The sequence below is a fragment of the Elephas maximus genome, chromosome 11 (assembly GCF_024166365.1).
Source record: "Elephas maximus indicus isolate mEleMax1 chromosome 11, mEleMax1 primary haplotype, whole genome shotgun sequence".
Lineage (NCBI taxonomy): Eukaryota > Metazoa > Chordata > Mammalia > Proboscidea > Elephantidae > Elephas > Elephas maximus.
This window is the reverse complement of record NC_064829.1, coordinates 97,572,445-97,594,810: the sequence shown is the minus strand read 5'-3', so window position 1 is coordinate 97,594,810 and position 22,366 is coordinate 97,572,445. Positions and strand designations below refer to the sequence as shown.

The 22,366-nt window shown below is 52.8% G+C and overlaps 2 protein-coding genes and 1 long non-coding RNA gene across 5 annotated transcripts in view; all 3 read left to right on the top strand.

The window, feature by feature from the left end:
• The first annotated feature begins 319 nt into the window (after positions 1-319).
• On the top strand, positions 320-10,075 carry KLK15 (kallikrein related peptidase 15). 2 transcript variants are annotated; one of them, XM_049900750.1, is made up of 7 exons: positions 335-351; positions 1,041-1,262; positions 3,383-3,456; positions 7,857-8,010; positions 8,491-8,774; positions 8,891-9,027; positions 9,739-10,075. In XM_049900750.1, coding segments are annotated over exons 2-7 (804 nt in total). In that variant the 5' UTR covers positions 335-351; positions 1,041-1,260; the 3' UTR covers positions 9,892-10,075. The 2 variants fall into 2 exon arrangements, with proteins under 2 accessions (XP_049756708.1, XP_049756707.1); XM_049900751.1 differs by lacking the exon at positions 1,041-1,262 and having other exon boundaries at positions 320-351.
• A 1,804-nt stretch (positions 10,076-11,879) lies between these two features.
• On the top strand, positions 11,880-18,321 carry KLK1 (kallikrein 1). Its single transcript, XM_049901696.1, has 5 exons — positions 11,880-12,007; positions 13,932-14,091; positions 15,369-15,655; positions 15,972-16,108; positions 18,094-18,321. The coding sequence occupies exons 1-5, from the start codon at positions 11,881-11,883 to the stop codon at positions 18,247-18,249; spliced, it is 867 nt and encodes a 288-aa protein (XP_049757653.1). The 5' UTR covers position 11,880; the 3' UTR covers positions 18,250-18,321.
• Positions 18,322-18,976: 655 nt separating this feature from the next.
• The window catches only part of LOC126085696 (uncharacterized), a 41,726-nt gene continuing 38,336 nt past the window's right edge, over positions 18,977-22,366 (top strand). For both annotated transcript variants that reach the window (XR_007519321.1, XR_007519322.1), the window contains exon 1: positions 18,977-21,892. This is a non-coding gene — a long non-coding RNA (uncharacterized LOC126085696). The remainder of the gene's footprint in view (positions 21,893-22,366) is intronic.

The window sequence follows — 22,366 nt, the reverse complement described above, 5'->3', positions numbered from 1 at the left end:
ACTCCAAATTCCTCATTATAAACTCCAAACTCCAGGCTCTGTATTTTGACCTTCTCCAAATCTCTGCTCCGTCCTCCTGCCCCCTCCCCTTTGGGGAACTGCCGTTTGGTGGATAATTCCTACTCATAGACTCCAACAAAAGCTTCAGCCTCATAAATGCTCATTAGGGTTGGTCCCCTGCCCCACCAGCCACCAAGGCGTCTCTGCCTGTAAACTAGGCTCTCAGCCACCCCTACCCCACCCCCCGAGCCAGGGTGGGGCTGGAAGCTTATAAATCCAGGCATGCGGGTACCTGTTCCCCTTCTCCTAGCGTCCAAGGTGCCCCAGATGCTACTGGAGAATCTGGAGGGGGTGAGAACTTTGAGATAGGCATGGCGGCAAGGGGAGGACATAAGGTTATAGGGATCATGGTCTGAGGGGAGATGGACCCTGCCCTGGTATCGGGGAGACATAGTTTGCCCTGGTCTGGAGAGGGCATGGGCTAGTCTGGCCTGGGGGACATGGGCCACTCTGGTCTGGGGGAAGCATAGGCTGTCTTGGTCTGGGGGGAACACAAGCCACTCTAATCTGAGGGATATGGAGCACCTTGGTTTCGGGGACAGGAGCCACCCTGGTCTGGAGGGGAACATGGGCCAACCTGGTTTGGGGAGCTGGAGGGGACAAAGGCTGTCCTGGACTGGAGGAGGACACAAACCACTCTGGTCTGGGGGAGAAATGAGCTACCCTGGCCTGGGGGGGCGGGCAACAGGAGCTACTCTGGCCTAGAGGGGAGGGGATATGGATCATCCTTGCCTGGGAGGGGACACAGGCTACCCTGGAGGAAGGGTAGCGGGTAGGGCCGTGTGTCCTTGACGGAGGCCCCAAGGTAACCTGAACCAGGAAAACCTCCTGGGAGACACATGAAGGAGTCGCGTGAGAGTGAGGGAGGGGACAGGGTGAACCAGGAGGACGTCCTGAAAGCCTGAAAGCAATTGTACCAGAGCCAAGAATGAGGTCAGGAGGTATCACAGGTTCAAGTCAGTTTAGACCACCTCCTGTAGGCCTCCAACGTGCCAGGCCACAGCTGCTGCTTGGTGCTGGGGACACAACAAGGATCCCACCCCAGCCCTGTCCTGGGGGAGGAGGTCGGGCAGTAGGGGAGGCATCCCAGAAATCAGCATTCCTGGGAACTTGTGCTGTAACAAAGCGGAAGGGGCGCTGTGGAACCAGAAGAGACCTCCTCCCGGACAGAAGAGGTGGGGACTGAGCCTCGAAGGACAAATGTGAGTTGAGTTAAGCAAATGAGGAGAAGAAGGTCTTTGGGGCCGCAAAGCTTTCCTGAGGCCTCCTGTGGAGATGCTGGGAATCCCAGTTCAGTCAGACCTGGGCCCTGCCCTGAGGGAGTTAGTTCCCAGACTGGTGGAGGGGACAGACAGCTCTGAGGAACTCACCTCCAAGGTAGGGGAGGTCAGAACAGGCCTCATGGAGAAAGTGGGCAGTGCAGGGAACAGCATTCCTGGAGGAGGAACAGCCTGAGCAAAGGTGTGGAGGCTGTCTCAGGGTAATCACCAAAAAGGTATAGTAAAGCCAGAAGGAAGATTTTATTCGATATAGATTCCAAGAGACAAAAGTGGGAAATGGACAAACATGCTGCCAGAGCTATGTCTGTCCAAGTCTTAGGAGTGTTACAGAATCATCAGTATGTACAGACATTACAAATGGGTAAAATCGTTAAAACCTTCACCTGTTCACAGATTGACTAAAAACTGCTAAATCACAGTGATTCTACATTTTAAGTTGTTTTTCGTATTAATCACTGGTACAAGTTTTAGCAACAACAGTTAGGAGGGTCTTCATTGGTCCAACAAATCTTACTATTTACTAAATGCTAAGGGGAAAAGAGGAACCCTGGTGGCGCAGCGGTTAAGAGCCTGGATTGCTAACCGAAGGAAACCATGTGAGGCAGTTCTACTCTGTCCTACAGGGTTGCTATGAATCAGACTTCACTATGCTCAATGGCAATGGGTTTGGTTTTTAAGGGAAAAAGACAGGATTGGAAAATCCCATCGATGTCAAGTCGATTGCGACTCATAGCGATCCTATAGGACAGAGTAGAACTGCCCCATAGAGTTTCCAAGGAGCACCTGGTGGATTTGAACTGCAGATTTCTGTTTAGCAGTCATAGTACTTAACCACTACGCCACCAGGGTTTCCAGATTGAAATATAGGTGGGTCTTATGAGCTCTATAGGAAACCCTAGCGGTGTAGTGGTTAAGTGCTACGGCTGCTAAGCAGTTCGAATTCAGCAGACGCTCCTTGGAAACTACGTGGCAGTTGTACTCTGTCCTGTAGGATCCCTATGAGTCAGAATAGACTCGATGGCAATGGGTTTTGTTTTTGGTTTTATGTGCTCTAAGTATATTGTTTGAGTGAAAGATTTCCTAAAAGATGTTTTCCAAGATTGTCTTAGCTATTGTTTCTGTAGCTCAGGGCCCAGTTGATATGCCCTCGTTGCTCCCGCTGGGTCACATTCCTTATATGCATAGATAGAAGATGACGATTTTTATTTCCTAAATCAAGGCACAAAATTGCAAGATGGAAAATGGAAGAACTGGCTGTGTCTAGGATGTCCCTGGGTGGCGCAAACAGTGCAAACTCAACTACTAACCGAAAGGTTGGCAGTTCGAACACACCCAGTGGTGCTGTGGAAGAAAGGTCTGGCAATCTTTTTCCATAAAGATTACAGCCAAGAAAACCCTTTGGGAGCAGCTCTTCTCTGTAACACAGGGGATCGCTATGAGTCAGAATTGACCTGATGGCAATGGGTTTGGGTTTTTTTTTTTTCTGGCCGTGTCTAGAAAGACTGGGTTGTGAGTGTCCTGGCCAAAGAGGGTGGAAGGGGAAAGCCACTCATGTTTTTGAAAGTGAGGCTGAGGGGCTGAGCTTTATCCCAGGGGTGCTGGGGACCATGGGAGGGTTGTGAACACGACAGGGGCAGAGTCAGCTCCAGGTGGAGAAAGTCCTCAGTGGCCATGTGGGGAATGGACTGGAGGGAAGAAACTGGAGGCAGGGAGGCCAGGGAGGCCAGGGAGGAGGCAGGAGTCCAGAGAGAGATGAGGCCCGAGCCGACCTCAGGGACAGAGAAGATCCAGGGAGCAGGTGGGATGGTGCTGAGGTCTGACAGGCTGTGGGGGCCCCTGGGGCCTGTCTCAGTGTCTGGGGGAGCAGTAGACCCTCATGAGATGGGAAGCCAGGGTAGAAGAACTGGTTGAGTTTGCAGGAGGGATGGGAGTGGTAACAGGAACTTTCTTGGGCAGTGCATGAGAGGAGTTTGTCTGGAGGGATTCTGATGGGATAGGAGGGTCCAGCCTCACCCTGCTCACTCTCCTCCCCCCTCCCCCAGGCATCAGCTCATCCCTGGTCCCTCTTCCACCATGTGGCTTCTCCTTACCTTCTCCATCCTGCTGACGTCTGCAGGTAAGGTGGGCAGGGGTTTGGTCTGGGTCTGTGGGCATGTGGTGGCCCTCTCCCCACCACATGTGTGAGCCCTTTGCCAGACCCTCCTTCACCCAGAGACACCAGCCCCTCCCTCACCCATGATTGCTCCTCGACCCCCACATTCCATCTCAGTCACCTACCAATGACCCTGAGTCACCTCCCTGCCCCAGAGCCATCAGGGGCCTGGGGTGGCCCTGGAGTCCCCATGTGACCTGGGTCCTCTCACTGCTTGTAACCATGAACATGGCCCTGGGGAGGCGGGGGGTCACATAGACCTGAGTTCAAACTCCTTCCTTGCTGTGTGACCTTGAGGTGCTGACTTCACCTCTCTGAGACTCAGTACCTTCTCTAGAAGACAGCAGCTACCTGTGAAAATTATTGTGAGGTTCAAATGGCCTAATATGGGGAAAGCCTGTTGTTGGTTGTGGAGTTGGGTGCTGTTGAGTCAATTCTGACTCATAGGACCTCATGTGACAGAGTAGAACTGCCCCATAAGTTTTCCTAGGCTATAATCTTTATGGGAGCAGATCACCAGGTTTTTCTCCCAAGGAGCCACTGGGTGGGTTCAAATCACCAACCTTTCAGTTAGCAGCCAAGCACTTTGCACCACCAGGGATCCTTAGAAAAAGCTCATCATAAGCATTAAATAAGTGTTGAGAGGCCAAGAGCACAGATTCTGTGTTCGAATCCTGGCGCTGCCACTTCCTAGCTACTTAACGTCTCTGTGGCTCAGGTTCCTCAGCTGCAAAATGGAGATAATAGCAGTCCATCCCTCTCAGGTTTGTCGTGAGGACTAAACGTGGTCATGTGTGCCTGGCCCAGGGTAATGCCCCGTAATGGTTGGCAATGAGCCCTGGTAGTGCAAGGGTTAAGTGCTTGGCTGCTAACAAAAAGTTGGTGGTTCCAACCCAGTCAGAAGCTCCATGGGAGAAAGACCTGATGATCTGCATCTGTAAAGATTAAACCAAACCCACTGCTGTGGAGGTGAGTCCGACTCACAGCGACACTAGGGGACGGAGTAGAATTGCCCATGCAGTTTCCAAGGCTGTATATAATCTTTATGGAAGCAGACTGCCACACCTTTCTCTGGTGGAGCGGCTGGTGCCTTCAACCTTTCAGTTAGCAGCTGAGTGATTAACCACTGCACAATCAGGGCTCCTCCTGTAAAGATTAAAAAAAAAAAAAATTTACAGCCTAGAAAACCTTACCAGCAGTTCTATTCTGTCACATGGGGTCACTATAAGTCGAAAATTGACTCCAGGGCACCCAACAACAACAGAACAACAGTGTTGCTGAGTGCTTAGTATGTGCGGGGCTTGGCGCTCAGTGTTCACAAACAGCGTCCTCACAACATCCCTATGGGGTGGGCACTACTGGCCTCATTTGACAGAGGAGGGGGCTGGGGCTCAGAAAGGGGCGACCCTAGGTCAAGGTCACCCTGGGTGCAGGGGACTCCACAATCACTCACAAGAGGAGAAATTACCTGTAACCTGATGCTCTGAGATGGGAGAAGGTGGGGGTTGACTTTCATTAACTCCCCACTACCACCACCCCTTGTCTGTGGGTATTCCTTAGACCTCCCCCACGCTGCCAGCCTCCCCTCAGGCTCTCTCTGTCCCCTTTCTCCTCCCTGCCCCTGCCTGCCCGCTGCACCCACCTGGGGCCTCCGCCCACCTCCGGCTTGGACTGGCCAGGTGCAGCCTTGGTGGCCAGCTGTTCAGCCCGTGCCCTCCACCCTTCTCCTAAGGAGAACCTCACCCTTCCTTTGTTAAACCCCTCATCCGCCACATTCGTGTTCCCCCAGCCTCCCCAGGGCCCTCCACCCAGCTCCTGACCTTGGTAGACAGAGTGTGAACATTGGGTCTGGCTGTGCAAACCGTGTTCAGGTGTTGGTGTCTGTGTGTATACATGGCTGTGACCTTGAGGTGATACATTCACATTGCCTGTGTGTGTGTGGGGTCTGATCCTGTGACCCTCAAACATCCCTGTGTCCTTGTTCATGGTGCAGTTCTGTGAGTGTGCGCGCGTGTGCGTGCATGCAAGGCTCTGATGTGTCCACATTCTCTTCATGTGTGTGAACGGTGTCCCCATATGTGAAACCTGATGAGTGACCTTGATCACCAAGTATCTGACTTGGGCTCTGACCTGTTGTTGCTGGTGGATGCCATGGAGTCGATTCTGGCTCATAGTGACCCTATATGTCAGAGTAGAACTGCCCAATAGCGTTTTCTAGGCTGTGATCTTCACAGAAGGAGCCCTGGTGGCGCAGTGGCTAAGCGCTCAGCTGCTAACCAAAAGGTCGAACTCACCAGCCTCTCTGTGGGAGAAAGATGTGGCAATCTGCTTCCGTAAAGCTTACGACCTTGGAAACCCTATGGGGTGGTTCTACGCTGTCCTATGGGGTCACCACGAGTTGGAATCAACTCAATGGTTGTTCTTTTTTTTTTTTTTTAACCTTTATGGGAGCAGATTGCCAGATCTTTCTGCTGCAGAACCAATAGGTGGGTTTGAACTGAATCTTTTGGTTAGTAGTGAAGTGCTTAACCATTGCACCACCAGGGCTCCTGGCTCTGACCTAGAGATGGGTGAATATGTCCTGTGCTGAATGCCCATGTCTCCACTATGTGTTGTTGACCCTAAATGCTCAGCCCTATGTCTGGATGTTGCCTTGGGGTCTGATCTAGTGGGGCCACATCTGAGTGTCTGGCCTCTAGACCTGTGTCTGCAACTTTGAATGTCCACTAAGTAGCCTGTGGATGAATCAGCTTTGACCTTGATTTATCTTTTATCCGAGTCTGCACATGTGTCTGACTTACTTTGGCCATATTTATGTCCACAGCCTGAACATACACACGTGTGTTCCCATAAATAAATCTACATGTCCTTGGTTAAAAATAACTAACACGCATTAAATGTTACTATGCGCCAGACTATATATGTGTGTGTGTGTGTGTTCGTGTGTACCCTGGTGGTGCAACAGTTAAGCAACTGGCTGCTAACTGAAAGGTTTGCAATTCATACTACCCAGCAGCTCCACGGGAGAAATACCTGACAGTTTGTTCCTTTAAAGATCACAGCATAGAAAACTCTATGGGGCAGTTCTACCCCGCCACATGGGGCCACCATGAGTTGGAATCGACTTGACAACACCCATCTCCACAATGTGTATTTGTATATACACATAAATGTATACACATATATAATGTATATGTATACATATATATGAAGTCCCTGGGTGGCTCAAATGGTTAAGCATTTGACTACTAGCCAAAAGGTTGGTGGTTCGAACCCACCCATAGGCGCCTTGGAAGACAGGCCCGGTGATCGCTTCCGAAAGCTCACAGGTTTTAAAACCCTATGGAGCAGTTCTACTCTGTTATACATACACACATATTAATCCTTACAACAACCCCCATTTTACAGATGAGGAAACTGAGGCACAGAGAGGTCAAATAATTTGATCCAAGTTTCACAGCTAATATGTTTGAACCCAGGTGGTTTCACTCTGGATTTAATCACTATACTATAGCCCTATGTCTGTGAACAAGTCTTTGGAGACCTGAGTGCATATTGGTATCTTTTCTGTGTACTCCTATTAAAGACGCCATATTGTATGTCCAGATTCTGTGTGAAAGTATGTGCGTCTGTCACCCAACACGTCCAGACCCACACTGGAGACTGTGAATGTAGGTCTGAGTGTCTATGTCCAAATCTGCCTGTGAATATGTGCATGTGTGTGCTTGCACCTGTGCCTTAAGTGTGTATATTCACATACACACATGAACATTTGTGCAGGGATTCTTGAAGATGCAACCCATATATATGCAAGTGAATTCAGCTTAAGGTGCACTGTCCATACCCGTGCCTAAGCTTGAAAGCCCAGTTGTGCATGTGTGTATAGCCATGACCTTGTGTGGCTACATCTGTTACCTTGTAGGACACACTGAGTTTGGCTGAGATGTCCTGAATCTGGGGCCAATACAGCATGTCGTAGATATTGAGTAGCCACACTTGTTTGATGTCTGTGACAGGTTGGTGATCTTGAATGACTGGTGCCAATGGACCACTTGTCTGAACCTGTATCCAGTGCCCCTGTCCCCACCTTCAGTCAGAGGACGTCTTGCCCTTGGTCCTTTCCCCTTCCTCTTTATCCTCGGGTCCTATAGCAAATGAGGAGGGGGAGTAAGGGGACAGTTCTGGAGAAAATAAGCAGCAGTTGTAAAAGTTAGAGAAAGGACAGTACTAAAAAAAATTATTTGGGACTTCTGGAGAAATTGAAGGTAGGTGTCAGTGTATATGTAGGCAGGGTGGGGCACAGGGACACGGTGGGAGGGAAGAAAAGGCCCCTGTCCCCAGGGATCCTCTGCTTTCTCTTCCAGGCGCCCAGGATGGTGAAAAGGTCCTCCGAGATGAGGAGTGTGCACCCCACTCCCAACCGTGGCAAGTGGCCCTCTTCGAGAGAGGACGCTTTAACTGCGGCGCTTCACTCATCTCCCCACAGTGGGTGGTGTCTGCAGCCCACTGCCAAAGCCGGTATGAAGGCAGGGCTCAGGATCCTGAGACTGGGGGTGCTGAATACTTGGGGCTTCGGGAGGTGGAGGCTGGGCTCTAGACTGTTGGGTTTCGGGGGGGTCTGTGCTGCTGGGTTTTGGGTCTCCTAGATTCTGAAGGAACCAGGCTGGAATCCCAGCCACTGAGTAGGGAGGGGGAATGAGCTGTGAACTGTCAGGTTTCTGAGAGAGAAAGGAGACTAGTAAGGTCCCATCTTTTGAGGCTCTGACGTGGGAAAGGTCTAACGATCTGAGAATCCTGGATTCTAAGGAAAGAAGGTCAGGAGCCTGGAAAGGGGGTTCCAGGTGTGTGAGGGCCAAGGGCTGGGACCCTCGGCTCCACGGTTTTAGGAGAGGATAATGGAATCTCCAGATTCCCGAAAAGTTTGGGGGACCCCAGGTTGCCAACTCTTTGATATTTCTACTTCCCACCCCACTTGCGGGTAATCACCCGCCCGCGTAGCTTCATGCGCATGCTCCTGGGCGAGCACAATCTGCGCAAGCGCGACGGCCCGGAACAGCTGCGGGCTGTTTCTCGTGTCATCCCTCATCCAAGCCATGAGGCGCGCAGCCACCGCCAAGACGTCATGTTGTTGAAGCTAGCACGGCCAGCTCGCCTCACCAGGCAAGTGCGCCTCGTGGCGTTACCCAGGCGCTGCCCCCGCGCAGGTGAGGCCTGTGTGGTATCCGGCTGGGGCCTGGTGTCTGACGATGAGCCCAGGAACAGAGGGAGTCCCGAGCCACAAGGTGCGTGAGAGGGCCTGGGTATCAACCCTTGAGGAACCCTATTCTCCAAGGCTTCTGAGTGGAGGGAGGAAGGTCCTGTACTTATATGTCCGCTCCAAGTCCACTCTCCTTCCCAGTGAGTCTCCCAGATACCTTGCATTGTGCCAACATCAGCATTATTTCCACCGAATCTTGTAACAAGGAGTACCCTGGACGCCTCATGAACACAATGGTGTGTGCAGGTGTGGAGGGCGGAGGCACCAACTCCTGCGAGGTCAGAGCTAAGAGGGGGACTGTCGGGGATAGGAACGGGGTGGGAAAAGGTTTGGGTGTTCAGATGAGGTTGGATCTGGTTTGCATTGGACCAGAGAATATGCTGGCGATAGGTTTGGGGGTGAAGTTGGATGAGTAGTTAGAATGGAGAGTTTAGGTTAGAGTTGGATTGGGTGGGGTTTGGGCTGAATTACCTGGGGGTCGAATTGAGGTATCATGGGCTGGAGTTGGGAATGGGGATGAGTTTGGTTTGCTTTTGGATGGGAAATACGTGAGAGTTAGACTGGGGATGGAGGTAGGTTTGGTTGGAAGACCTGGAGAATTGGATATGAGAATGGGCATGGGTTTGGTTTGATTTTGAATGGGGAGGATGTGGGTGATGGGTTGTTGGGCTGAGTTCAGTTGGGTTGAGGTTGCCTGGGGTTGAGCTGGAATTAGGTTCATTGAATTTAGTTGGGTTGGGTTTGTGTGGGGTTGCAGTGGATTGATTCGGGTTGGGTTAGATTGAGTTGAGTTGGGTTAGGGCTGCATGGGATGGGGTTGGATTGGGTTGGATTAAATTGAGTTTGGTTGGGGTTTCACGATGTGGGGTTATTGGGTTGAGTTGGGTTGAATTGGGTTTTGGTTGGGATTGTGAATGGGATTAGGATGAGGATGGGGCACTTGATCCAGATGGTTCCCACAGAAGCTGAGACCCGTCTTCTCTCCACAGGGTGACTCCGGGGGACCCTTGGTCTGTGGTGGGGTCCTGCAGGGCATTGTGTCCTGGGGTGATGTCCCCTGCGACACCACCACCAAGCCTGGTGTCTATACCAAAGTCTGCAGCTACCTGGAGTGGATCAGAGAAACCATGAGAAGGAACTGACTATTCTGGCTCACTGCCTGTGTCCCTGACTGAGCAGAAGCCTTAGTGGCTGGCTGGCGGGCAGCCCCATCCTGACCTGAAACAGAATTGGGCCATCCCCCAGAACACTGTCCAAGGCTCAGATTTAGCCAAGGACTTGTCCCTTCTGAGGTCACCTATTAAACACCAAGATAACAGACAGTGCTGATCCAAGTTTCTGTGCAGAAATTTCTGTGACTTTCTTCAGGGGATGGAGGGAAATGGGAGCCAGATCCCAGTGGGGAAGGGCCATATGGAGAATCCAGAGCCACCCTACACTGCTCCTTTTCACCCATTGCCCTGATTCCTAAGTGAGGAGAAAGGGCTTGAAGCAGAGCTGTGTTCATTCAACGTATGATCAGCTGTGTGATCTTGAGCAGCTGAGACCCAATCTCACTCAGCCTTGGTTTTCTCATCTGTAAAATGGACATTTATAATATTGGTTACCTCATAGGGTTGTCATGAGAATTAAATGAGGTCATTCATATGAACTGGTTAGAAGAGTGCCCGGCGCTGGGTAAATACTCTACCTCTGGATAGCCAGTGAAAGGACCTAGCACATACTAGATTACCAAGAATTACTTCTTTTTCTTCAAGGTTTAGTTTTGGGCTTCCTGATGTTAGGTGCCATTGAGTTAATTTTGACGCATAGTGTCCCCTTGTGACAGAGTATAATCTTTATGGAGAGGTGCTGGGTGGGTTCAAACCACCAATCTTTAGTTAGCAGCAGAGTGCTTAGCTGTTGCACCGCCAGGGACCCTTGGTGATAGCCATGGTGAAATGGCAAATATTCTTTCCTCAGTCAGGAAAGGGGGAAGATTTTAACAGGCTGTTCTGATTATGGAAACCCTGGTGGCGTAGTGGTTTAAGTGCTACGGCTGCTAACCAAAGGGTCGGCAGTTCAAATCCACCAGGCGCTCCTTGGAAACTCTATGGGGCAGTTCTACTCTGTCCTGTAGGGTCGCTATGAGTCGGAATCGACTCGACGGCACTTAGGTTCTGATTTTACTTAACAGCCAAGATAATGTGTTGGAAGCCTATGGGCTTACCACTGAGGCCACAGGGATCCAGTTCCTGGCTCTCTTCAGAGGCCCCCAAATGTATTTTCAAGGTCACTGAATGTTGAAGTACCTGAACTTGGTTCTGAGACCTAAATATTTCATTGGGGGCAGGAAGAGCATTGGATATTGCCTTGAGAATGCTCTTGACCTAGGAGGCCAGGGGATCTGGGGCCCCTGGGACTTGAAGGACAGCAACGTGAGCATCCAGATCTAGGGAAGGAGAAATGAGGAATCATTGGGACCCCAACATTGTTTGGGGGGAACACTGGGTTTTGAAATGCTAGGGAACTTGCTCTAGGAGACCCCTGGAACTTTATTTATGTTACTGGATCTGGGGGAACTAGGATTTCGGGTAATTTGTACCCCAAGATTTTATTATAAGAGGAATGATAGATTTGGGGGACCAGATTCTAGTTCAGGAAGCACAGGAATCAGGGCGCTCTGACAGCTAAGGTGTATATGTAGGGGGAGCTGGAAGCTGAGTTGCTGACATCTCGCCTCAGAGTGGTGCAGGGGCTGGAGAGTGTCAGAGCCCCACTGCTGGTATTTGAGGGTACACTGGGACTTGGGATGCTAAGGCCTTACATGAGCTTTGGGCATATGGGACTTTGTTTTGGGGATCAGTAATTCCCCCAGCCCCTGTTTCTGTGCCCCCATCGGCCTTTCCTCACTAGTGCTGTCCCCAAGACCAAGGCCCCAGGAGTCACAGGCCCTGCCCCCTCTGGCCTCAGCCCCTGGGAATGCATCCAGGGTGATCCAGGGCCCTGAGGACAACAGGTGCTGGTGCTCCCGCCCCTTCCACAGCTCTGGGGGTGGGGGGGTGGGGTTGTCCAGCCCCCAGCAGCATGGGCAGAGCCTTGGCCAGCATTTGGGTGCCAGCAGGGCAGGGGCGGGGCCCTGACGGGGGAGAATGAGGGCTTTTAAAGGTTCCCCAGAGAGGCTCTGCAGCTTCCAGCTGTCTGCCTGCCTGGCCCTGGACACCTCTGTCACCATGTGGTTCCTGGTTCTGTGCCTCGCCCTGTCCCTGGGGGGCACTGGTGAGACAGAAGGGGGAGGATGCGGGAGGGTGAGCGGACCCTGACTCTCAAGTTGCTCCCCCCATAAGTAATTCCCTCTCACCCAGCACCCCAGCCTCCATCCCTCCCACCCACAGTCCACCCCAGACCCAGATACCAGCTCCTTTCCTGTCTCACCCAGCCCCATCTAAAACCTGCCCTCAGCCCCTCCTCACAGTCCTCATTCTCACAATAGCTCCCTGCTCCCTTCCAGGAGCCCCTAGAACTTTCTTCCCCAGATAGCTTTCTGCCTCCAGCCCCTTTACTGGAGTGGCAGACCCTGGCCTTCTCTGTCTCTTGGGGGCCCTAATTCTTCCAAGCATCTCCCCCAATCCCTCCAGTCCCTGGGACCCTGATCATCCCCTCCTACCCCCTAGATCTCTATGGACCAATGATCTGGCTCATGATCCCTCAAATTCCACCATAACACCCTGACTTTTCCCAGCCAGCTGTCAGTGCTCAATTATGCCCCCAGTCCCTGATATCTGATCCCCAAACCCTGATCCTCTGACCCCCAAATTCTACCATATATCCCTGATTCGTCCCAGGCAAACTACCTGGCCTATGACTCTACATGGGCCCTCATCCTGGTATGGGGGTTCTGCAAAATTTCCCTCTTTCCCCAATTCTTTGCCCCAGATCCCCCCCATCCAATACCTCAAGCCTCCTCCCACCAAAAAATAACACACAAATCCCCCAACAACAACCTCCTTTACTCAGAGTAATTTCAGCCCTCCCCCAGCTCCAGCCCTTCTGCTTTACCTGAAACTCTACATCTCTGGTTTTCTGGATTCCCAAGATCCCCAATACCTTCTGGGTCCAATACACACATAGCAGGTCCTCTATTCCACCCCACGGCCACTTCGCCCTGTTTCCCACCCTTCTCCATTCCTGCCTGGGTAGCATCCCAAGAGAACCCATATCTCTTCAGTACCCTCAGACCTTCACCTGCTTCCCCTTCAGAAACAAAGAGCCCCTCACTCAGCCTGTTCCAGAATGGCTCACCCCTTTTTCCCCTCCTGAGCCCATCCCAGCCCTGAACCCAGCCCTGTTCTCTAGGGCCCCTGACCCCCTCTTGGAATGCCATTCTGGGATCACAGGACCCCAAAGCCTCACAGGGTCCTTCTGCCAGGCCTTAACCCTAACCATTTCTTTCACCCTTTGACCTGGAACCCCAAAGTTTCCTAACTCTCCCAGCCCCACTGACCCCTTCCAGCCCCTATCCAGTAACCCCCAGGTGACCCTTGAGCTTCCCAGCCCAGATGTTCATTCTTGGTCTCCCAGACCTGACTCCCTAAATCTGCACCCTGCTCAGAACCACCATAGCCCACCCAGGCTTTGACCATTTCCTCAGCCTGGAACCCCTTAGACCTGCCAATTCTTCCTCTCCTAGCTCCAACCATCTCCCTTGGGGCTCTTGTCCCTGAATTCTGGGACCTGCTACTGCCTTCAGAACCCACAGCCTGCTGTCCCCCAGTTTAAGACCCCAAATCACCCAACACCCCAACTCACTGCCTGTTCTACACACCATCTTGGTGTCTTGGTGTCTCCCACCCTGATTCCTGCTCTGCTCTCAGAGCATAAAGTCTTCCTAACCAGCTGTCAGCTCTCGACTGCATCCTAATCCCTGACATCGGGTCACCAAATCCTGATCCCACAACCTCTGAATTCCACCAGATACCCCTGCTTCTTCCCAAACTATGTGGTCAGCCACCAACCTGCAATCCCTGGTATGGCTGCAGAATTCTGGGCCCTTCTCAACACCCCTTCCCATCTCCACACACCTCCAGCCCTGGTCTTCATCTCCAATGCCCCTCCCATTCCTATAGCATAGCTCCCTCTTCTAGCTGGGTCCCCTGCCCTTCCTGCTGGCCCAGCCCCGTCTGACTCAGCACCCCCTCCACAGGTGCCGCGCCCCCCATCCTGTCCCGGATCATTGGAGGCTGGGAGTGCCAGAAAAATTCCCAGCCCTGGCAGGTGGCTGTGTACGATTACAATAAGCCGGTGTGTGGGGGTGTCCTGATAGACCCCAAGTGGGTGCTCACGGCCGCCCACTGCAGGAGCGAGTGAGTAGGGGTAGGGGCCTGGGAATGGGGCCATCTGCACTCCCACAGAATGAGCAGGGGGCTTTCCCCTGGGATAATCACAAGAGATGCTGAGGACTAAAGGGCGAGAGGGGAGACACTGACCCGGGTCGAAGTAAGAGACACACAGCTGGGGCTGGACGACTCCAGAGCTGCCCTCTCCATGGCTGCCTGAGTCTCTTCTCTGTGTGTCCCTGTCTATCTTCCTCTGTGTCTCTAGGTAACTGGCTCTGTTTGTGTGTCTCTCTCTGTGTAACCATGTTTTGGTCTCTCTCTCCCTCTTCTCTGCATCCGTGTCTCTCCCTGTCTCTGGTCTCTCTGCTGCCACCTCTGTCTAGTATGTCTCGCCTTCCGTCTCTGCCTGTGGCTCTGCCCCATCTCTTTCTGGGGCTCTGCCTCACTCCCTGGCCCATCACTACAGAACACACACACCCCAGGATGGGCGTAGGGGGACCCCAGAGAGAATGATCACCCCATTACCTGTGGGCGAGATAGAGAAGGTTCTCACATTCCTCTGCCCCTAGCCCCACCCTCCAGGACAATCAGTCTACTCTAGGGAGACACTAGGAAGGGCTGGAGTGAGCTGGAGCCAGGTAGGAGGAGGGGAGGGAAGGAGGAAGGAAAAGAGGGAAAGAGAAAGGGTGGGGAGTGGCTGGGGAGGGAAGGGGCCAAGCCGACCTTGGGCTTGGGGCCAGGCCCCCCCACCCCCCCCTGGGGAACCAGCACGACTGTCACAGCTGCAGCTGAGCTGGTCTCAGGCCCTTCGGACTCCTCCTCCGCCTGCCCACCCACACCCACATCCTGTCCTGGCTCCCTTTTCTTCTCTCTCACACTCTGCCACCGCCTCACTTACTCTCTGCCTCTATTTCTCATTTTCTCTCTCTTTTTACTTCCTCTGCCCCTTTCCCATTTTGTCTGTCCCACTCCCCTTCCTTGTTCTGTTCTCCTCACTCCCCTTCTTCCCTGTGTCCATTTCTCTGTCTCTGTTCTTGTTTCTTTCTCTTTTCCTCCATTGCTCACTATCTTCCACCTCTGCCCCTCTCATTGCCTCTCTCCACTTATGCTCTTTTTCATTCCATTTCGTTGTCTTTAACATGCCTGTTTTCTCACTCTATTTCTCTGTGACTCTACATCTTTTCTCCTTCTCCTCCTCTTCCTCCTCCTCCTCTCTCTCAGCCTTCCTCCATGCGCCCTGCCCCATGTGCCTTCCACCTCCTCTTTTCCCCTCATTCCCTCCAACTCTCTCTCTCTCTCCCCAGGAATTACCAGGTCTGGCTGGGCATCCACAACCTGGAAGAGCCTGAAGAGACAGCCCAGTATGCCCAAGTCAGTGGCAGCTTCTCACACCCAGACTATGATCTGAGCCTCCTGAAGAACCACTCCCACAACCCAGGCACGGACTACAGCCATGACATCATGCTGCTCCGTCTGAAGGAGCCTGCGCAGATCACAGACTCGGTGAAGGTCCTGGACCTGCCCACCACGGAGCCTGAAGTGGGGATCACCTGCATCGCCTCGGGATGGGGCAGCACCGATCCACATGGGGGTATGCATGGGACCAACCATGTTTCCTGGAGGCCAGTCTCCTGGGTCTGAAGGAGGAAGAGGCTGAAGCTTTGGGGTCTGAGACTCCTGAGTCTGAGGGAGGAGGGGGCTGAGATTCCTCGGTCTGAGGGAGGAGGGGGCTGAGACTCCTGGGTCTGAGGGAGGAGGGGGCTGAGACTCCTGGGTCTGAGGGAGGAGGGGGCTGAGATTCCTGGGTCTGAGGGAGGAGGGGGCTGAGACTCCTGGGTCTGAGGGAGGACCTGGTTGAGGAACAAAAGGTGGGTCTAAACACAGCCCTGTTTCTCCCTGGCCTGTAGAAGTATACCCAGATGATATGCAGTGTGTGGACCTCCAACTCTTGTCCAATGATGTGTGTGCCAGTGCCCACCTCCAGAAGGTAACGGAGTATATGCTGTGTGCTGGGCAGATGGATGGTGGCAAAGACACTTGTGTGGTGAGTCAACCTCCCCTCCCCCACTCCCACCAGCAGGACTGGGAGAGGGGACCCAGATTCTGGGTTGGGGTCCAAAAGCTAAGCAGGCATCTGTTTCCACAGCTTTCCAGTTATAGCTGTGCCCCCCTCCCCAGAGCCTAAACTCCCTCCACTATATCCCCCTTCCCTCCCCAGACCTTCCTTCAGGTACCACCTATATCTTACTACTACACATCATAGTCTGTCCTTTTCTCCCTTTGCCTCGTACTTACTGAGCATCTACTACATGCCTGGCACTGTTCTAGACCCGGGGAAGACAGCAGTGAACAGGACATAGAAGTCCCTCCTTCATAGGGCTGCTGTTCTGGTGAGGGGGGACAGACATCAACAATAAGCATAACACATAAATGGTAGTGTATATCAGGAGTTGGTGGGAGAAAAATGTGGCAGTCTGCTGCCATAAAGATTTACAGCCTTGGAAACCCTATGGGCAGTTCTACTCTGTCCTACAGGGTTGCTGTGAGTTGGAATTGACTCAATGGCAGTGGGTTTGGTTTTTGGGTCTTGTCAGGAGTTGAGATATACTGTGGGGGCAGAGGGGTGAGATAGGAGAGCTGTGGGATTAAATGACCTGGTCAGGAAGAGACTCCATAGAGAAGGTGAGACTGAGTAAATACCTGGAGCAGGTGATGGGCAAGCTGTTTGGAAATCTGGGGGAAGGATGTAGGGAACAACAAGTGCAAAGGGCCTGAGGTGGAGTGGGCCTGGTGTGTCTGAGAAACAGCCAAGACCCTGTGGTTGGAGCTGAGTGATGCGGGGGGAGAGGCCAGGAGATGATGTCAGAGAAGGAAAAAAGGGGAAGATTCTGCAGGAGCTCATGGGGCACAGTGAGGACTTTCTCTTCCTCAGAGTGAAATAGGAGCTGTGGGGAGGTGTTTAACCCAAGCAGAGCAGGATCTGACTTGGGTGCTAACAGCTCCCTCTGGCTGCTGTGTGGGGAACAGACTGCAGGGAGAGAGGAGTGAGGCAGGGAGCCAATGAAGGCAAATGATGATGGGGACTGTAAAAGGGGTGGTGCCAGGGACAGTGGGAGAAGGGGTCAGATTCTCCCTGTATTTGAAAGACAGCCCACAGCTTATGCTAACCGATTATTAGTGGGGAGGCAGAGGCAGAGAGGAGTCAAGGATGATCCCAGGCTTTTGTCCTCAGTCACAGCTGGGCATCTCCAAGGAGGTATCTACCCTGCATCACCGCCCCCCCCAACTCCCCCCCACACAGCCAACCACCCTAAACACTCACCAGGTCCCAGTTGAGCCCAGTGGCTTCCAACAAACCTGCCCCTCCTCCACTGCAGGTTCCCCAACCCTCCAAACACTGGACTGTACCATCCCTACTCTCTCTCAGCAAATCAATCCCAAAGCCTGGTCCCTTCTGCCCCCTGATTCTCTCACTGTCCCCTCCTCTCCATACCACTGCCCCAGCCCCAGGTCAGGCCTTTTCTGTACTCACCTGGACCCTCTCCCAGCCTTCAGTACCTCCCCGCCCCCAAGTCCATCCCCAGCTGTCCCCAGTGGGTCATTCCATACTCAGAACTGACCTTGTTCCACCCCTGCTGAAAGTCCTCCTATGGCTCCCCAGTGCCCTAGGCATGGGGTGTCTAGTCATGGAAAATTTCCTGGGAGAGGTGGCATTTGAGATGAGCCTTGAGGGTGGGAGGGTGGTGTAGGTGGATCCTGCCCACCCTCCCACTGACCTGTCTGCAGTGACTGTCTCCTGGACCCTGGCCCTGTGCAGAAACTGGACACTGAATGGCTGCCATCCTCAATGGCCAGGACTCCAGCCACTACCCTCTCTTTGGACTTCCTGCCTATCTTCTTCTGGGGGTGGACTCTGGAGACAATTGTCTCTTTCCCCATAGCTTGGCAGTCACTGTCTGCGATCTGCAAGCCCAGGTCTGAGAGCTGGGGGTCCGCAGGCCTTTCTCACTCTCCACCTTGTGCTCCTAGGGTGACTCGGGTGGCCCACTGGTCTGCAATGGCACGTTGCAAGGGATCACGTCATGGGGCTATGACCCATGTGCCACCCCCAATATGCCGGCTGTTTTCACCAAAGTGATTTCCTACAAGGACTGGATTCAGGAAACCATAGCAAACAACCCCTGAATGCACTCGCACCCCCCACACCCCCAGTAAAATCGAATACGCAGCAATATCTGGCGTCACTAGTCTTTCTAGACCAGGGCCCCTGGAAGCTCAGGATACACCTGGCTGGAGCTAGGGGCCTCCCCAGCCTAGCATCCAGAGGAGTGTAGTAGTTAGAGGCAGGGAGGGAAAGGAAGGGACAAAGAGGCAGGGAAAGCCGCAGACCCAAATGGGCAGGGCAGGGAAACGACCAGTTAGCACGCGCTGGGCCCTACCTCGCCCTGAGAGGTAGGGTAGGAGGGCAATAGAGGGTCGGAAGGCTGAGAGGTTGGTTGGTGCCCACGTTTTATTGTAGGGAGGGGTGAAGCCAGGAAAGGAGCAGAGAGAAGTTAGAGCAAGGCGCAGAGGAGGGGGGCTTATTCGCAGAGGGGCGGGCTACTTCGAATGCTGGGCAGGGTCAAGTCCGCCTGGGGGCCGAGTGGACATGGGGGCAGGGCTGGGCCTGTAGGCGAGGAGTGAGGAGTTCGGATGTGGTCACCCTGGCTCTGAAGGATGGAGCTTGGCTTTGGGGGTGTGGTTTACGAGGGCTGGACTTCCGGGGGCGGGGCCTAGCTAGGCTAGGGATGGAACCACGCAAAAGGGACCCGGGCTGGCAGGACGGGTGGGCTCCGGATAAGGCCCTTGGGGTGGGGCGGGATGGGGTGAGGACTCAGTAGGCGGGTCCAGAGCCTCAAAGGCGGGCCCTAACTCAAGCGGGGGCCCTTCTCACCGCCCCTAGGAGGGCGTGGCCTGTTTTCAAGGACTGGGGCCTCAAAGTAGGTGCTGGGCCACTAGTGGTGGGGAGCCGCCTAGCCTCAGGGGCGTGGTCCCACTGAAGTCCGCGGTTACCGTCAAAGTTCTGAGATGCTCAAGCCCCTGAAGAAGCTTAGGGCTTTCCTCAGGATGCTGACTAAACTGGACAGGCTCAGGGTAGTGTTAAGGACGTCTCTGAGCCCTGCTGTTTAGACATGCGCCTCGAGGCCCTCCGGCGGTTGCTCATCTGCCACTCCTTGGAGGGCTCCTGTCCGCTCCAAATGCCCAGGTGGTTCAAGTAGGACAGGGTTCCTGGAGTGGAGCATTCGAGTCCGAACCCCACCCAGGCCACCCCCCTTCCCCAGGTTCCATCACTCCCTGACGGCCCACCTGCCCTCCAACCCACCTCCATTTAACTTAGGGCAACTGCCTCCTGTTCTCCTAGGGCTTGCCCCCTGCCCTGTGAGGCCCCACCTCTTCCTCCCAAGGCCCTGCCTCCGTCCTACGAGGCACCACCCCCTGCCCCCGAGGCCCCCTTCTTCCCCCCCGCCAGGCCCCTTCCTTCCCCCAAGGCCGTCGCTCACCCGCCCACAGCATCAGGACGCCGGCACTCAAGCACAGGTAGAAAGTCACCATGTAGGATACCTGTGGTTTTGGGTGCAGCTTGTGGCAGTTGATTGTGAAGAGCATCAGACTGAGGAGAATCAGGAGCCCTGCACCAGGCGGGGGACCAGAGAGGGACAAGAGACTGGGCAGGGACCTCAGAATCGCATAAAGAACAGAGAGAAACATCCTCTGCCACCCTCCCTGACAAGCAGAGAGAAACACCCACATCCCTGCAACAGACAGAAAGATACATGGAGAGAGAAGAGGGAAATAGAGACGCCCCTCACACTCCCTACACACACACACACACCCCGACAGAGACAGAAAGACAGAGTAGAACTTATATACACGTAGACAGAGTGGGGCAGAGATCCCGAGAGACACTTGAAGAGACTCTGGTGGCACCTCCCCAAGGCCAGAGAAACCCAGGAAGATATGCTGGGGGCAGAGAGGGTACCCTTTTAACGGAGGCGACAGTTACCAATGCTGATGCTGAGGAAACTGAAGACAAGGTCGATTTTGGTAAGGCGGCGGAAGGATGGCCGGAAGGAGAAGCCCATGCAGGGGAGGAGAATTAGGCACAAGCCCAGAGCCAGCATCATGAAGCCTGAGCCTAGGTGGATGAGAACTGGGAGGAGGGGGTAAGTCTGAGAAGGGTCCTAAGCACCCACCAAGGCTCCTCAACAGCCCAGCAAACACCACACGGTCACCCCCACAAATACACTGAAGTCATCCCTACACACTCCTCAAGATCACTCCCACCACTGGACAACCCAGCAAACACCTCAAGTTTCTCCCCTCCCCCCGGGGACACTCCAGAGTTTTCTCCACTGACATTCATGAGCAGCCCAAGAGATATCCTCAACATCTGGCTACAGATATCCTCAAAATCACCCCCACTCACATCACCAAAGTTACCTCTTACAAACCCCCAAATAATTTCCATTCTTACTCACAAAGTCACCCCGGGTACCCCTAAAGCCAACTCAAAGTCATGCCGGCTCACACCCTCAAAGTTGTCCCAAATCACCCCTGCTTGCCCCCAAATTCCACAGGTGCCCTCATAATCACACGATACTGGGAATCATGGCCTAGTCAAACTGATACACATATTTTTGGGGGGACACAATTCAATCCATGACAGTACCGAAGGAAGAAGTCCAACGAGCACTGAAGGCATTGGTGAAAAACAAAAAAACAAGGCTCCAGCAATTGATGGAATACCAATGAGATGTTTCAACGGATGCAGTGCTGGAAGCACTCACTCACCTATATCAAGAAATTGGAAGACGGCTACCTGGCCAATGAACTGGAAGAGATCCATATTCGTGCCCATTCCAAAGAAAGGTGATCCAACAGAATGCAGAAATTATCAAACAATAGTAATTATATCAAACACAAGTAAAATTTTGCTGAAGTTCATTCAAAAGCGGTTGCAGCAGTACATCGACAGGCAACTGCCAGAAATTCAAGCATAACAGCAATTGTGAGGATGGTGCAGGACAGGGCAGTGTTTTGTTCTGTCGGGCATGGGATTGCTGTGAGTCAGAGCCAACTAGATGGCACCTAACAACAACAACAACATCTCTGCCTCGGGAGCCCTGATGGTGCAGTGGTGAAGTGCTTGGCTGCTAACTGAAACGTCCGGGGTTTGAACCACCAGCTATTCCGTGGGAGAAAGAAGTGGCAGTAAAGTAGTAAAGTAAAGATGAACAGCCTTGAAAACCCTATGGGGCAGTAAAGATGAACAGCCTTGAAAACCCTATGGGGCAGTTCTACTCTGTCCTACAGTGTCGCTGAGTCAGACTCAATGGCAACGGATTTTTTTCTTTTTTTTTTTAATCTCTGCCTCAAGTGGCGTCTTTTCAGTGGTAGCTGCATCTCTTCTGTAATTCCAGCTACCTCTGAGCAAAGTCTACCATGGGTCTATGATTTCCTGATGGCCCCAGATTCTGGGCTCTGGTAATACCACCGTTGTTCCTCTGGCCTAGGGAGATAACAGCTTCCTGTACATAGGTACTAATCTGTAGTCTGCCTCACCATTCCCATTTGATTTCTCAGGTCTTCTGCTACCCATAAAACCAGCTCCATATACTTATTTCCCTCTGAATCACCTAGAATGATTTGCTTTAGTAACTGAGTCCTGACTTGCCACCATGTGGAGTCCTGAGAATGATGTCACCTCAAATAGTCCAGACACAGACAGCGGAATCCAGCTGAATCCAGCCATGCCTGAAGCAGTCCTACCCTCACCCTTTTCACTTAGGTGAGCCCATATATCCTTTTGATCACTCAGGCTAGTTCAAGGTAGAGTTTCTGTCACTTCTGACCCAAAGACTCCTGATTAGTTCACGTTCCTTCCTTAGGTCAGCAGGGAATGGAGGATTCAATGCTCCCTGTGTACCGCCCATCAAAATATAAAATCCATCAGATTAAAGAATTAAATACCAATGAAGGCAAAGCCTTCTTTGTAAAAGGTAGAGCTGGAAGAAGAACTTTCCAAAGCTGAGAAGCAATAAAGTCACAGAGGCAGAGGTGGAGGAATTAGACTATACACAAGAAGGCAACATTTTTCTAAAGGAGCTGAAAGCCTCTAGAAAAAAAGCCTTTAAAAAAATGATTTCAAAGAGAGAGAGAGAATGCTGGCATCTTTAGCAGTCTAATCATGAGGCAGATTGGTTTTTGGTAAAGTGTACTCTCTCCTTCTCCTATGCAATGATGGCCCCATTTCCTTTAGAAA

Excerpts from the sequence above, each read along its gene's own strand:
- KLK15 (XM_049900750.1), top strand. Across the intron at positions 8,011-8,490 it reads GCAGCCCACTGCCAAAGCCG|CTTCATGCGCATGCTCCTGG; the intron begins GTATGAAGGCAG and ends CCGCCCGCGTAG. Across the intron at positions 8,775-8,890 it reads AGGGAGTCCCGAGCCACAAG|TGAGTCTCCCAGATACCTTG; the intron begins GTGCGTGAGAGG and ends TCTCCTTCCCAG.
- KLK1 (XM_049901696.1), top strand. The coding sequence starts at position 11,881 with ATGAGGGCTTTTAAAGGTTCCCCAGAGAGGCTCTGCAGCTTCCAGCTG. Across the intron at positions 15,656-15,971 it reads CAGCACCGATCCACATGGGG|AAGTATACCCAGATGATATG; the intron begins GTATGCATGGGA and ends CCTGGCCTGTAG. Across the intron at positions 16,109-18,093 it reads GTGGCAAAGACACTTGTGTG|GGTGACTCGGGTGGCCCACT; the intron begins GTGAGTCAACCT and ends TTGTGCTCCTAG.